The following is a 16,558-nucleotide window of genomic DNA, read 5'->3' on the forward strand; positions in this document are numbered from 1 at the left end:
ATAAAAAACCCTGCAGTATCTTCTTATGCAGGCTTCTCACAGCAGTCTTAGTTTAATATGTCAGCCTTTCACTTCAGTTTGTGTGTCTCTCTCACAGGAATCTGGTAGAGAGAAATAAGCCAACAAGTGGCACCAGTGTTTTCCCTAAAGTAGATGTAAATATATTTTTATGAGCCTAGAGTGGTAACTTCAAGGGCAATCTCACACGTGTTGGATATGGAAAGTAGGTTAAACGTATATTTCCCAAATAACAAATATAAGGATCTTGTAGTTCATCTGCACTACAAGTGTCAGTCACATAGTGCCGCAAGAGGAACAGAAAGGGAAGAACCTGCCAGAGTGAAAACAGAGCACTACTGGTGTGACTACTGTCTTGGGAGGGCAGGCCATGCTTTTGAAATCCACTGTTACTGCTTGCAATACAACTGCTTTGTCATGGACATGTTTTACGAAATGCAACAAAAAGTTAGTTAAAGGATGTGCTTCTAGTGACCTGAGTAAGTATTAACCTATTTCCAAAACAAGATTTTCCAAGTGTTTGTCCTAGGGCACATTGGAACATAATGGAGCCAGTTAAACAGTAACAGACCTGGACTGGGGCAGAAGCTGCTCCTTTGGGAACACTGCACAGCTTCTTTCTCTGGCATTCATTAAGTAAACAGCTCACTTCTCTTATCTGGGATCATTAGATAACACAATAAGCAAAAGCAGAAATAACAGCGATGCCACATTCTGTCAGATTAGGGGCAGATTTAGTCTAGTAATTTCATCTAAATTCCTCAGTGGCACTCCTTATATTGCAGCTCTGAATGTGTGATGGTGTCACTAAAATGCCACAATGCATTAGAGAATGTAATGAGCTGTGAACAAAAGTTGAGCTGCATGTACCAAGGGAGGGTGGGTATGTTTGACAGGTTCCCTCAGAGAGGGAAGCCAGTCAAATTCAGGTTGGTCACAGTACCTAAAATACACATGTGGGTACATGGTCATCTTGCTGTCTCAAGGAAGATACCCACTCCTGGCACAAATAGGTGTCCTGTGATCCTAAGAGCAATTGGAGTGGGTTTGACATGTTACTGAGGTGGGTTACACAAGGAAGCTAGAATAATGTATCCCTGAGGACTCTTCAGACCTTGATTTGTAGAAAGTGTCTTTGAAAACTGCTGGGGAAAGGGAAAGGAGCTACAGGAGAGAGACCTTGTGGGAACTGCTAGCAGGGAGGTACAAATGTTTTCATAGCATAGCTCTTAATAGAGCTTTCCAAGTGTTTATCCCAAGTGTTATCTTTGTATTTTCTGCCTGGCTTACACTTTGAAACTGGCAGCTGTGCAAATGACCTGTGCTTGTATGAAATGAACTTGTCTCTGTGGATGCTTCATATAAGATTTCAAGGCATGAAGTAGAATCATGGAATCATTTAGATTGGAAAAGACCTCCAGGATCATGGAGTGCAACCTTTGACCAATCACCACCCTGTCAACTAGACCATAGCACTAAGTGCCATGTTCAGTTGTTAGTTTTGTGGAACAGTGCTGATGAGCACTATTGATATAAAATGAGAGGTTTTTTTCCTTTTCTGTCACTTCCTGTACGCCCTGTACCTCTCGCTATCCTCTTTAAACTTTCTCATGTAAACTTAACATGTCTCCTTCCCACAGAGCCTAATTTACTCAGTGGTACAGCTCACAGTGTGAATAAAAGAGGTGTGAAGAGGAGAGATCTTGACATTGAAGAGCTGAGGGAGATCCTGTCTCCACTTCTACCTTTTGTCCGCATTGAGCACATCTTACCCATGAATAGTGAAGTACTGAGTGATGCAGTAAGTCAGTAGTCTCATACAAATACCATCTCTGGGTTCTTTGTACTTCACATGTTACAGTGTTCAGGTGTGAGGGTTTTTTTGCTTTGGTGGGTGTTGGTTTTGTTTATTTATTTTAAAGATTAACTTCTAAAATGTTATCATTGAGAGTAATAGATGTATAGCACTTCTTCTGGTTAGATTTTGTGTCCTTTAAATCTATCAGAAGGCTAAAGAAAAATCAGTGGTGTAAGGATTCAGTGTAAAAAATGCATTTATTGCAAGTTTTTACCATATTAATATTTTAAAAAACATGAAACTCTTTCTTGATTCTTAAAGATGAAGAGAGGCCTGATTAGTACTCCTCCTTCAGACATGCTACCAACATCAGAAGGTGGAAAGTCAAATGCCTGGCTGCGGCAAAAAAATGCTGGAATATATGTGCGGCCAAGACTGTTCTCACCATATGTGGAGGAGGCTAAGGTAATATCAGCAACACGTGACTGTTCTCAGATTGGAGTCATCAGGGGGTTCTGTAAACAGGGAAAGATTTTGGTGTGTTTTGTGTCTCTTTACATGTACTGGCCTAAAATACTAACATTTTCAATTTAACAAGACTTACAAGATTGATCATCAGGCTCAAGTCTCTAGAACTGGTCAGAAAAATTTCAACAAAATTTTTTTTTGTCAAAATTGAAATGTTTGCGAGACAGATCTTGATGAAATTCCACCGGAAACAAAGCAGCGTTCTGAGGGAAACCTCCCTGGTTTCCAGCCAGTTTGCCGGCCCAGCTCCTCGGCAGCCCTCCTGGCAGGCGGATGGCAAGGTGAGAGCCTGAGAGTCCCAGTCTGCAGCTAGTCAGCAACCTTGGTGCCAGCTCTTTCAGGCTCCCCAGCTCCCACCAGAGCTGGGTGGGGAACTGCTATTCGGCACAGGACTGATATTTCATCTTCTTGTTTGAATCAGAACATACCCAAAAATCTCGTGATCCTCCACAAAATGGGATGAATATCCTGTGTCTGATTTGAATGAAGTCCTTTGTTTCCCTCTCAGGCAGTTGCTTCCCTATTTAATTTCTTGCATGAGCACTGTCAAGGTGAAGATCTTGTAGCATCTCTGGTGGTGAGTTTGGTGTCAGGGTGGAGATGGTGCTGCGTGGGGCAGGAACGTGCCGCGTTCTGTTTGGCAGAATGGGAGCCTTTTGTGTCACTGACTAATGCCACCACTTCAGGGTGCTCTGACTTGTGGGCTTGAGAGTCCCAGCAGTGCAGGTGACAGCAGAACAAGAGGGTTAGGTGAAGCTGTGCACATCCACATCACCTACAGACTCTGACCTCTGCTCTGGTGAATTTGGAGCTTTGGCCCTGTGCCTAAGAGAGAAAATGTTTTCTAAGGGTATGAGTTGTTGTTAATGTCCTCTGTGAGGGAGGAGAAGAAATAAAACTACTTTGCATTTTGGGCACAGCAGTTAGAGAGCAACAAGTGGCACTAAAACAGCAAAGGAACACTAGCTGGTTAAAATGTTCTCTTTGTATCTTGGATTGCTAAAACTAACAAAAATGTGATAAAAGCTGTGACTCTTAGTTTTCAGGTATATGCCATGGGAGTGCTTTAGTAGTTACCCAAAGTAAAAAGTGCATTCTAACACCTCCCATACCCGTGTCAGGATTCCTGCTTGTTAGTATTGGTGTCATATTATGCTGTCAATATTTTTTAAAGCATTATTGGCTTTTTAACCTTAGAGGGAGGACTCTCATACATAGTCTCTGGTAACTTTACTCCTCCTGTTTAATTTATTAGTAGTAGTTTAATTATTGTAAAAGGAAAAAATTGTGAATGAGTGGTTTTTGATCTTTTTTTTTTACTCCCCTAGTAGTCTCCCATTTTTTGAAATAAATTCATTTAACTTTAAGTAAGAATCTTTAAAGGGTAGGCATAAATCCTTTTTTATTCTTTAAGATGTCTAAGGGAATGACGTTTCATTTTCAGGCTAGTGCCTTCTACTCAATGGCACAGAAAGTTGAGACTCATAGGCAGTAATTGTGTAAGTCCAGGGTGTCTGCCCTCGAGAAGGTCAGTTCTAATCTGACAGGTTAAAATAAACAAAGCATCCTTCCCAAACTATTCTCCTGCCTACTCTTAGCTCTGAAACTCAACTATGATCATGACTGGAAAATGGAATAGAAAATGCTGATGAAAAGCCAGATATTGTTTGTGGCCTGACAAAGTGACTGTGGTGTAGACGTGGCTGGCCTTGTGTCGCTGGGGCTGTGCTCGCAGCAGTGGCAGCGGGGTGTGTGCGGTGCCTTCACGAGGCTCTGGCGGCTGTCGTTGCAGTCTGTGCTGGACGAGATGATGGTGGAGCAAACCGACCTCGTTCGCTTGCGGATGGTGCGAATGTCCAACGTGCCTGACACGCTGTACATGGTGAACAACGCGGTGCCGCAGTGCTGCCATGTGATCACCCACCAGCAAGTCAGCACTAACCAGACCAGTCCTCCCTCAGTTATAGCCAACGAGATCCCAGGTGAGCTCTGATCGCTTCCCGTGCCAAGTGATCTCCTGGGAGTGCTTGGGGGCTTGGGCCTGGGGGAAGTGAGTGTCAGTTATTGAACTTTGTTTCCTCAGAGACTAGTTCTGCACCAGGAATAGTCCTTTTGCTTTGGTCTATCCTAAAGACATTAACTGGTTTTGGATGGCAGAGTAACAAGTTAGAAAACAAAACCCTTGGACTGGTTAAACACGGTAGAACACTTGCTGGAGCCTGGCTCTCTATTCTCAGAATTTTCTACCGAGTTCTCAGTTTTATACAACCAGTTGTCCAATATAGATAAGATCTGTGGGTCTGGAAAATTTCTTTTAAAAATCAAAAGCCAGAGAACATAACTTGTAAGGAAATCAGTTGAACTCAGTATGCCAGGAAAGTACTGGAAGTAGGCACTCAAAACACATTTACTTCAATTTACCAAATCCACTTTAGCTTTGAAGTCAAACTAACTTGATTCCTTGTGGAAGAGTGTGTCAGAGTACGTTTTTATAGGCTCAAGTAAATATGGCCTCTCTTGACTTCAGGATGATTGGTGTGACATTCCCCATAGGCAAGCCAGAAAAGTACATACTAAATATATTTTGTCATTTATGCATATGATCTTCTGGTGTCAGACTAGGGGAATGTATCTAGTGGGGTTCCTAAAGCATCTAGCACTTCTCGCCTTTCCGCTGTCCTGTTAATACTTGGTGTGCACAGAGAATGCACTGGCAAAACTTGAAACTGATGACAAGTTGGAAGGGTTAGTGGATATTTTGGAGGACAGGATTAGATAGCTAAATTATAATATAATTATATTATATTATATTAAAAGATTAAATTTTAATTCAGTGAAGGAAGTGGAAAACGCTGTGCCTATGACATTCCCCATTTTATAAGCTCTTTGTGTATCAATTATGTCTCTCTTCAGTCAACTATGTTGAAAGGAAGTAGATATAAACTATTCTTATAGATGGTAGAGCCAGGACAAAAGAAATGGAGTGAAATTGCTGCAAGAGAATTTAATTTGTGGTGTTAGGAAGATTTGAAACACTGTTTAGCTATAAGATTTCTAGGAAAATTTGTAGAATGGTTTTGATCTGTTTGCTTCTTGTGGTCTGGGAAGAAACTTGGTAAAGCCTAGAAGGAGCTTTTGAAAACTTACTGTTTGAAAAATTTGATAAAAATACCAATTGCTTCTTTAGAAATTTGGAGCTTTCAACAAAACTGTGGCATCTCAACAGTGCATTATAGTACTTAGACTTCCCTCCCCAGAAAAGCATAAATATACTTACCATTAATTGAATATAAACTATTTAATATAGGATAGGACTTTGATAACACTTTGCTCAATCTTAATTTCCAAAGAAGTTGAGAATGGCAGCAGGTTCTCAGAGGTCTTTACTGTTTTGCAAAAGTTCTCATGTTCTTAAAAAATACTGGCACTGTTGGCAAGCATGAGACATCTTGACCAATCTGAAACTCCCCTGCAGCTTTGTTCTGTACAATTTAATAGGTAGGAATTATTGCCAGCCCTTTGATTTGAGCATAGATACGACTCTGAGCCTGGCCAGTAGTTGGAGGACAGGAATTGTGTCCTGGCAACTGTCTGCCTTGCTTAGTCCTGTAATTAAGCAAAAGAATTGATTGTTTTGCCAATGCCTTTTTGCTAGAATGAGCAGATGGGGCCCAGTTAATTTGAGGAGATTAAAGCCTGTCCCAAACTCTGACTTGTACAGAAATCCATCCTGGAGCATAGATGGAGCACAGGGGGTATAGGGGGAGAGCTGGGCAGCATCGCCTCCATGGCTCTTGGGCTCAGAACAGGGGGTGCTTCACAGCTCGGCTGTTCTCCATCTGTCCCTGGCTTCTCCCTGGACCCACTGCCTGAGGACTGGATTTGCACAAACCTGCTGGCAGCATGTTATAGTGCTCTTTCTGCAGCACTATTGTAAAATGAGTTCAGCTGAAGCCTGTTCTAATTTGAGGCCAGGTTCTGCAAGTGGTTGGGTTTCCTTATGTATTTTCCAGTTTCAGTTTGAATTAGAAATCTTGCAACTGAGAGAATTGTATTTTTTTATATACATAATCTTTCTTGCGTGTGTTTCACATGAATAATAGTAAAAAAAAAACCCAAAAAACAACCAAACCAGAAACAAACCAGGGTTTGAGAAGACAGCACTTTTTAATGAAAACCTTATGTCATTTTTATGACTACTAGTTTGGAGAACTGCTTCAGACTTCTCTTAAATCCTCTTCTTTAAGTATTAGCAAAATACTGGCTATAGCTAAACATCTGGCTGCTAAACCAGGATTTTTCAGAAGAATTTAAGTGGAGGGTAGCATGGAAGACTTATTTACAAGCCTTGAAGACTGGTTAGAATGGGTTCCTTCCCGCCCCTCCCAGTACAGGAACTCCATTGAGGGGGGGAATATTTTGCACTACATATACTTCTCCTTCATGTACCAATGTAAACTTTGTGAAATTGGGACCAGTTGTAGTTGTGTGGTGTTGGGTTTTCTGCTTCTCTGTAATGCAAATGTCTTTTCGCACTGTTCTTGCTGTCTGATCTGTTTAATTTTTGTGAGCTTTCAATACGGACATCTGGTCATGGTAATACATAACACTTGTAAAGCTGGTGAAGGATCAGACACCAGGACTTACACACTCAGAGATCTGCATTTATCTTCTCTATTATATGCACATTTTCCTCAGGACAGAAACACCCCAGAGAAATATCATTCATCATCAAACAGCAGTAAGAAGTGGCATGAGAAAGTTTTGCAACAGGATAAATACCCAAAATTATATATTACTTTCTTTTGGAATGGTTTTTAAAACATTATTTCAATATGACTGCATAAAACAACATAATTTTAAGAGGTTTTTGTTGGCTTACAGTTTGTGTAACTTTTGTAAAATGCTCTTTCTCTAGTTACATACTGGTGTTATGGTCTTGTGATTATTGAGCTGCGTTAGAAGTATGAAGTGTATGCCAAAAAAATCAATGAATTCTTGGCCTGTACAATTCATGAGGGAACATTCAGTTGTTATTTAAGATATCCTGCCCCCACCTCAAATCATGGAATTCCTGCATCATAAGGGGTTTACAGAGAAGGCTCTATTTGTGGCTCATTCTAGCAGAAGCTGGAGAAGTGGTGTATGTTTTTATCATTCATATGGTGTGTGTTATCCCATGTGGCTTAATGATGCTCCGTGGAACATGTGTAAGTTGAACAGTTCTTGGCAGCATGCTTCTTAAAGAAAATAAAGCCAAGGCAGCCTGATGTTAGATTTTTTTTCCTTCAGAGTAAATCTAACCATTGCAATCAAACTTACTGTCTCACAGTTGAGAAGAAGGAGTCTCTCTTATCCCTACCCCATTCTGTTATCCCTCCAGTTCCCAATCTCCTGGTTGTGAAAGAGATGATCAAGCGGCTGCAGGAGCTGCGCCACACCGAGCAGGTGCAGAGAGCCTACGCCCTGAACTGTGGGGAAGGCGCCACTGTCAGCTACGAGATCCAGATCCGCGTGCTGCGGGAATTTGGGCTTTCTGATGCTGCTGCTGAGCTCCTGCAGGTATGAAGAATGGCTGTGCAAGACCATGAAGGGACTTGATTGTGTGCTCTGCAATAGTATGCATGCAGGTGCACAAGTGCTTTGAAATGCCTGTGTGACTGTCCAGGTGCAAATGCCAGTTGCATTTGATGTGTGTGATTTTATAAACCTGTAAGTGCCATGTATAAATAGTTTTCTAAAGAGTCATTGCCATTCAGGAGGCTCTTATTGACACAGATTTTGGGGACAAAATAGAACTGCTAAAGAGAGAGTTGATGAGAGCAGTAGAACCATAACTTGAAGCCTAGGTTATTATTTATTCTTAGAGAAGAGAAAAAGTGCTAACTAATACTGTAGGTCTGCACAGTACATGTCAGAACTGGGAAACTGAAAATACCTCTTCTGTTTATACACTGGTGCTAAAGCAAATGCATTTGTTGGTCAGCTTACAGTGAATCTGATGCTTCATATTTAAAAAAAAACCCAATCTATTTTGCATGGTTGCTGCAGTCACCTTGAGTGTTGGCGGGCTCGTAGATACCACAACCAGGCAGTTACAGTACTGGCATGTTTCTGAGAGTGTTAGTTCGGGAGATTTTCTAGATGGCTTCCTGCTTTGTCTTTTTACATGCTGGGTTTTTTACCTTTGCAGAATCCTCACAAATTCTTTCCTGATGAGCGCTTTGGGGATGAAAGCCCACTGCTGACAGTGAGACAGTCTGGACGATGTCGCGTCAACAGCACTCCCACTGCAGAAACCATGTTTACAGAACTGGACTCTTTCGTGGCCTTCCATCCACCACTGCCCCCTCCTCCACCTCCATACCACCCACCAGCAACTCCTATTCATAACCAGTTCAAAGTGGGCTGGAAACAAAGGGTGCCGAGTCAACATCCTTCCCGTTCCTTTTCTTACCCCTGTAACCACTCGCTGTTCCACTCGCGGACAGCCCCCAAGGCTGCGCCGCCTGTGTACCTGCCCGGCGTGAAGGCAGCGCCTCCCGACTGCACCAACACTGCGGCCCTGGGGCGGCAAACGGTGGCGGCGGCAGCGGCAGTGATGGCAGCGGAGAAACAAGTAGTAAGTATTGGGATTCCTCCTCTTCTGCCTATTTCTGGCCACTCAAAGTACCTCATCGAAGGAGCTGGGGAGAATTGTTATGATGAAGTAACTTGGGTTTGTATGAAAAGAGCATCTTTATCAGTTAGGAGAAGGTTTTTCTACTGAACTGTCTGTCAGTATTCTCTATCCCAAAGACATGCCCTAATCCCTGGGAGAATGAATGTTCCAGGGGCAGGAGCATTGTTGGAGGGGCAAATGGCAAGCTCAGGAATCTTCTGAAATCATAGAAGCACAGAATATCCTCAGTTGGAAGGGACCCACAGGGTCTGTTCCAGTGCCCAACCACCCTCTGGGTGAAGAACTTTTTTCTCATATCCAACCTAAACCTCCCCTGACACAACTTGAGGCCGTTCCTCAATCCTGTCAGTGTCACCACAGAGATCAGTGCCTGCCCCTCCTCTTCCTCTCAAGAGGAAGTTGTAGACTGCAGTGAGGTCTCCCCTCAGTCTCCTCCAGGCTGAACTGACCAAGTGACATCAGCCACCCCTTGTGTGGCAAATGTAGTTTGCTCTACACTAAAACAAAGCATAAGCCAACTTCAGTAGTGGACTGCACACTGTAATTCACAGGTAGAAGTAGTGGGGATATTTTGGCTCTTCACAGGTAAGTAGTCTGAAGTAAACAGGTTGCCTTTATACGCATGTGAAGAGTGTGAAAGCTTTACAGCTGAGAAATACTTGAAAAGGAATTGGCAAGCAGAAATTGGTAATTGCTGATACAAAGGGGTTTGTTACAGCATTCAAAAGTAGTCATTATAGTTGCTGAACTACAATATGATGCAATAAAAACAATGAAATATAAGATACTCAGTAAAGACATAGCTTTGTGAAGTACAGGAAGTGCAAAATGAAGAATTGGGTAATTTATTTCTGCAGTGAAAAAACTGTCAGTGCATAGTTGTGGCACATTAGATGCAGATTTGAGCATCGAGTTCTGATTGGAAAAATGGATTTTATTTTCTTCCCATTAGCAACTGTCTTAAATATATTGCACTTCTTTTTCTGTTTTAGAGTAAAATATGAAATACGTAAAAAACATTAGAAATGTGTGCCATTGTTTGTTCAAAAGTGGGGTTTGTAGCATGTCACTCTCCTTTGATCAACAGACTTCCCTAAGGAAACTGTATAGTAACCTTTTTCATCTCAGAAATATTTCTGCTAGAATATGTCTATAAATAATGCAAGGAGGAGCATAGGCTTAATATAGGTGATACTTTTGTTCTGTATTCTTTCTGCAATTTGTGAGTTACTGTTAATCAATGATTACTAAAGTTGCTTTCATGAAAAATGATAAATGTGAGTAGAAATTCTCACTCTTCTGTCTGGAAGGCTGTAATATGAGCAATTCTGCACCGAGGCAAGCATGGGGTAGGTGGAGAAGAATGCCATGCAACAGCTTCCACGTACTCTCTGGATCTAGTCAGCCCTGTAACTGATGCTCCCCCAAGCCCTGAGGCTGTCCTGGACACACGTGGCTGTCTGGAGTTTACTTACTTTGAAACGGGGAATGCAGGCAGAAGGGTTGTGTCTACAGTGATGGCACGTGTGTGTCATGGCTTCTCTGCACTGGAACTGTGTGCTTGACAAACCATTTGTTGGGCTCTTGTTTAGTTTGAAAATCGTAAGTGGCTGAAAGCAGGCCTGCCTTTAAGAAGTTCAGCAGTACAGTGTCCTTTACTGCACGTTGAAGGCAAGATGAATTTAAGAGGAGCTGTATTTGTGACACAACAGCTTCATGAAGTAAAGAAGCAGGAAGGTGAAGGTTGGTGGATAGATGTGTTCTTTAAACAGTGCAGGAAACTTGCAGGCTGAAGTTGGCAAGACAAAAGTAGATTAAGTAAATGCCATTTTGAGTTACAAAAACCATCCTAAATACAGTTTGTGTTTAGCTTTTGTCTTTGTTTCCATGGACCAATTTCTTCTCTTTTCCAGTGCACTCAGCCCTTGCTAAATGAACTGATGCCAGACATCGCCATGGGTGTGTCAGCAATGTCTTTGAAAGACAGAAGATTACCAGAGCTCACGGTGGACACGGAGCTAAGCCAGGCGGTTACAGAGGTAGGGCCCGGCCCACCCCAGCACATTTCATGTATTCAGAACAGACACATGCCTACTTCTCGGAAAAAACATGCAACAGAGCAAAAAATAGATGCTCGAGAAAACCCCCAGGAGTATCCTGACTTCTATGACTTCTCTAATGCTGCATGCAGGCCCTCTACTCCAGCACCCAACAGGCACAGTCCTTCGCCTTCACAAGGCATTTATTTTGGCCCAGATTTGTACAGCCACAATAAGGCATCACCAAGTGGCTTAAAGTCAGCCTATCTACCTTCCCAGATATCTCCTAAAAAGCAAGAGGATTCTAGGAGGGAATACCTGCTCTCACAAGATGGGCATCAACACAGGCAAAAGAATGAGCCAATACACCTCGATGTCTTAGAACAACCTCCCCAGCGACTGGACTTGGCCCTGGCTACCCAGGAAAATGCTGGCAGTGGCCCTGTTCACGTCAGGGGAAGAACAAAAATGGAAACGGATTTAACCTATGGGCTAACCTCCAACAGACCTTCACTCTCTGCCTACAACTCTGACATGCCAGAAGAGAGACCCAGTAGGAGACTGGCAGATGATGAGCCATTGGAACATGGAGCACAGAGGAACGCAGATTTGGAAAGGGAAGATGGCGTAAGCAGAGGAAGGAGGTCTCCAAACAAACCAGACTTCCTGTACAAAAAATCTGCCCTATGAAAGCAACCTCCACTATTTCTCTGTGCCTAAGAGTTGTAAACATCCCATTCCTTGCAACTTTTGGCCTGACTTCTGTCAGAGAAATTCTTTCATGCCAGCAGAAAAATTCAGCTTTGCTCACTTCTTTTGTACATACATTGCTTTATTAGAGACAGCATGTTATCAGTTTGGTTTTAATGCTGCTTCTGGTTTTATTTTGTTGCAATTTTTTTTGGAGCAGATTTAATTAAGCCTTTTAGAAAAAACAGAAACTGGTACCTTTTTTCTACAACCTTGTAGCCTTTTGCACCTGTACATCTATTTTAGTGTATTAGTTTTGTACTAATATGTTAAACTTTAATGTCACATTTAAAGGACTGTATTTTCATACTTTTGCATTTACCCTTTCACATGCTGATTCCTTATGTGCATTGGGTTGCACATTATGAAATGTATTTTCTTATGAGATAATAACAACACGTTTATTTTTTAATTATAGGAATTCCAAAGAACAGCACATCAAAAAACCTACATTTTTAGTTAGATTTTTTTTGTTTGTTTAGATTGAAATCTTCCTGATTTTTACGACTATGGCAAGAATCCAGTCTAATATTTTGTTTGAAATGTTCTGGCAGCTGGTCTTTTCTTTATATAGATAGCAAACCCACTTCAAGAATTATATTTGGGATTTTAAGACTTCAGAAGGATATTTAGGAATCCAAATTCCTGTGAAATTCACTGGAATATGACAGTTTGAGTCTGTTTAGTTCTGCTTTGGCTGTGACCATGGAGGACTTCATGATCACCTGGAAGCACATACTAGACAGACTAGACTTGTTGATTTGCCCATTCAGAAATAAATCTAGAAATGCTGTTAGGAATTACAGTGATTACTTGTTCTTCCAGCTGCTCATCCGTGGGTAAGCGAAGACCAGATGAGCGGATTCCTGCTAACTCGTGGAGCGTCAGGAAGACGAAGCATAGAACCTTTGCTGTTGCCTGAACACGTGGGAGGGTCCCCTCCCCGGCGGTGCCAGCCCATGGCCTTGCTTTCTCCTGCCTGTGGCTACAAAGGGCTCCAGCCTCAGTGACTCGCTCAGTGTTCCTTACCTGGCCTCACGTGGCGCTGGCTCCACAGGTGCAGCTGTTCCGTGAGCGAAATCCAAGGGAAGAGTCACTGCTTGAGCATCACCACACGTGTGAAGCTTTGGCGCTCTTAAATTCCACCTCCATTGCCTGGCTTTGCTTTTTGAAAGCACAGAAGTGAGATTCCCCTGTTAACAGGATGTGAGGAGGGGAGGATGCTGCTCCGGGCTGGCTCCTGCCCTGGAGTGGGGTTCAGCAGAGCACCAGGGGAACGGTTACAATTATGAGGTGCATCCTTAATACTCACTGTGCAGTTTTAACAAGAAATTCATTGCATTCAGGATAGGGGTCTGATGCCACTGCAGAGTAGTGCTTGCTGGTAAGGTCCTGTTTGGGGAGGTTAAATGCAGTTTCTATAATGAGTTTCCCTATAGCAGAAAACTATAGTCCCAGGTGTGACCTAAGGACTGCTTTAAGGTTAGGTTGAATTGTTTCCTGCAGCTCAAAGTGCTTAATACTGTTTAACAGAATTCTTGCTGCAACTTTACTTGTGGTTTTAGTTGATGGCAGATTCTTACCTAATGTGTTTCATTAAAGTATGCAGGGCCCGGTAACAACACAGTGCTACTGAAATATACTGAATACTGCATTTCCAAACTACCAAATAGCTTCTAGACAAATGAAGATATGGGTCTTTAAACCAGTAAACCCTGTGTCTCCTGCAGACACATCTATAGACCTGCTTCCATGGTAGCTGTGCAGGTGCTGCTTTTGAGATGCAGCCATGGAAAGCATGGTGTAGGATTGGAGCAGAAACTTAGCTAAACTGTGCAGGTGCTGTGTCTTGTGGGTGGGGGGAGGTTTGGGGTTTTTTTCCCCTCTGTCAGCTTTTTTAATCTTGTTTTTTGCCCACAGTCAAGGCACTGGGTGGTCCTGGCTTCATCACCCATCTGTGGGATTTCCATGGGACTGTGGTGTTGAACATTTTTAAATGCAAGAAGGTGTCAGTGGGGGGATGGTGCTGCTGCAGAGTAAGGGGCTGAGGCTCATTGGGTTTCTTCTGAAGATCTGAGCACGGTGCTGTCTGACTGCGTAGCTCCAACCGCACATGAGGGTCTCATCCTTACAAGCATCAGACCAGCTCACTAGAACCAGTAACTTTAATCACACACACAAGAACCCTGAAACTCCCTGGACTTGGATCATGTGTGTGTTGGCAGCTTAATTGCTAAGAAATTACAGCTGTCCTCAGAAGACTGATTATTCTCAATATCTTTACCTAAAACTGATAGACGTACTTCAGGAAAACTATTTTAGTTATCATAGTTTGGTGTGGCACTGTGTACCTGAACAGAGGTGAGACCGAGATCTACAACTAGAACTTTAAAGCTTGAAATTTAGGGGGGTTGTGGCTGATGAAGATGAGAAGTTTTGGGCTTGTGGTTTGAGGAAAATCATGAAATGCTTTGCTTTGGAATAAGCTGGTGAGAAATGCCTCGGGGGAGGACACATCTGCGTCTTAGAATACAAAATTGCTTCTGAAGTCTCAGGAACTGAGCAGTATTAAAAAAAGAAGGAATAAAAGTAGATGCAGAATGAAAGACAAGTCCTTCTGAGGCCACAAAGACAATCAGGCCATGCAGACAATCTGTGTTTTCACTTGTATATTTTGAATTGGGAAGAAGATGGCAGCTAAGGGCAACTGGTCTGAAGTGGAAAATAAGGATTTCTTGAATTACTGGAACTGTATTTTTGTACTCCAGAACAAGATTCCCTACTTAGGATGTGCAGAGGGAGGGGTGAGACCATTTTTCATGGCAGCATTATTCAGAAGCCAGTGTTCATCCTACATCTCACTCGCACAACACACGTACCTGTGCTACCTGCTACTCCTTGTTCTCTGTCTACTGAAACTTTGGTGCAGAAGCTCCTTGTTTACATTAAGCACTTTCTGATTAGGCTGGAAATTGACACCTTTACCTTCTATAAATTTGATGGAGATTACAGATTATTGACTATTTTGCTTGAGGATAGAGGTATAAACATTGTTTTCTTGAATGGGGGAGACTCATGCTCCTTGTTCTTATTAAAAGAGCTCAGACTTGGATTTAGTGAGCAACATGCAAAAAGGTCTTATTCTCCTTTCCCCAAACCCAACTCCTCTTTTCCTTAATATATGGATGAATAACTTAATTCCTGAAACACATTCTTCCTTTGAAACGTTTTGTTGTTCCACAGAATTATTGTAGTTGTGTATTAGTAACTGCTGTGTTGATTGGCAGTTTCTTGTTGTATTTTTCCTGTTCTTAAGGATTTTCACTTACGAAAACTAAGGCTGTGGCCACCTGTACTTGTAAGCTTGGGTTTTGGTCCCGGAATGTCCCAAATGTATGTCTTAGGGCTTTCTTTGGTTTGGGTTTGGGGCGGGGGGGCTAGGGGGGTTGGGTGTTCCATTTGGGTTTTTGGTTTGGTTGTTTTTCTGGGGGTTTTTTTGAAAGAACACTAATGCTGTTTGAGGCACTGTTCTTCTAAGAATTCTATGCTTCTATGGTAGAAGTGCTGAGCCCTGCTGGATGCAGGGAACAGCTTAGAGGAAAACTTGTAAAACCGCATTTGGGGTTTCTGTAATTAACTGTACTGCCAGAAGGCAGCCCTGCCCTTGGCAGTGTTATGGATTTGTTTCTTGTCCTTGTGTTGTTACTGGTATAAAGTCAAGTGCCTTCAATGCTAAAGGCTCAGAAAACTTTCTTAAACTGACTTCATGTCCTATGCAAGTGTTTTTTCTACAACCTGCATAACCAGTACTTTGTAAAACTTGTTTACGCTTCAATTGTACATAGTGTTTTTTAAAAAAAAGATAGTATTTTTATTTAGGTACCTCCAAACTTGAATTCTAGTCTTGTGTGATGCATTGTAAAACAATACATTTCTCTTTTGAGTACCATTACAGTTGTAAAAAGGTTTTCACTGGTTCTATTTTTCTACTGTTGCTGAGAAGCATGTAACACTGACTTTATCCTACATATAGTTGGCATTTCAAATAAATGGCTTGTATAGAACGTGGTTGTTGTGTGGCTGCTTCCCCTGAGCTGCTGCTGCCTGGCTACACCCGTGACCCTGCCCTGCTCACTCCAGACTGCAGTGACTGGGGCCGGGGAAAGGAGCCCAGCCATACAAACAGAAAGGCACCGTCCAAGTGCAAAGACTCCTCAAACTGACAAGGTTTGTTCCTGCTGGGGAAAAACGGCGCACAGTAATGCTGTGTGAACACCAAAGCCATGATATAAACCAGTGTAAAGGAGGGACTGGAAATTAGTCACTCTGATCAGGCAGTTATTAAAAATGAAAAGCATTTCAGTAAAGTAGTTCTGTGAGTTCTGGCTAGAGCCTAATTGCCTGAGACAATGCCCTGTGAAAGGCAACAGGGCTGCTCAGAGCCGGGGCTGCGAGGGGCAGCCCTGGGTCCCTATTCATTTTCTCATCAGAGCAGCTGGACAGATGTGTTCAGTACCAGCATTCCGGGGTTGCAGTTTTCCTGCTGACTATTCCAGCTGACTGTTCAGTACATCTCTTTCACAGAAGTGCCTCACTGCTTCAGTTCAGAAGTGTCATCTGGCCACTCGCCTGGTCTCGCTTTGATGTACGAGAGCAAAATACTGCGAGTTACATCCTGGCACAGAGCGCAGGTGGGTGAGGAGAGGGAGAACTGTGTGGTCCTACATGTCACCTTTCCTCCCA

At 42.6% G+C, this 16,558-nt stretch overlaps 1 protein-coding gene across 3 annotated transcripts in view; it reads left to right on the forward strand.

Annotated features, from left to right (window-relative positions):
- BTBD7 (BTB domain containing 7) overlaps positions 1-15,879 on the forward strand; it is a 56,287-nt gene extending 40,408 nt beyond the window's left edge. For 2 of the 3 annotated variants that reach the window (XM_032112766.1, XM_032112768.1), the window contains 7 exons: positions 1,659-1,819; positions 2,138-2,281; positions 2,512-2,625; positions 4,137-4,326; positions 7,728-7,906; positions 8,538-8,966; positions 10,940-15,879. In XM_032112766.1, the coding sequence (XP_031968657.1) occupies positions 1,659-1,819; positions 2,138-2,281; positions 2,512-2,625; positions 4,137-4,326; positions 7,728-7,906; positions 8,538-8,966; positions 10,940-11,755 (2,033 nt within the window). In that variant the 3' untranslated portion in view covers positions 11,756-15,879. The remainder of the gene's footprint in view (positions 1-1,658; positions 1,820-2,137; positions 2,282-2,511; positions 2,626-4,136; positions 4,327-7,727; positions 7,907-8,537; positions 8,967-10,939) is intronic. The other variant, XM_032112767.1, reaches the window with a different exon arrangement.
- Positions 15,880-16,558: the final 679 nt, after the last annotated feature.

The sequence above is a fragment of the Corvus moneduloides genome, chromosome 6 (assembly GCF_009650955.1).
Source record: "Corvus moneduloides isolate bCorMon1 chromosome 6, bCorMon1.pri, whole genome shotgun sequence".
Taxonomy (NCBI): domain Eukaryota; kingdom Metazoa; phylum Chordata; class Aves; order Passeriformes; family Corvidae; genus Corvus; species Corvus moneduloides.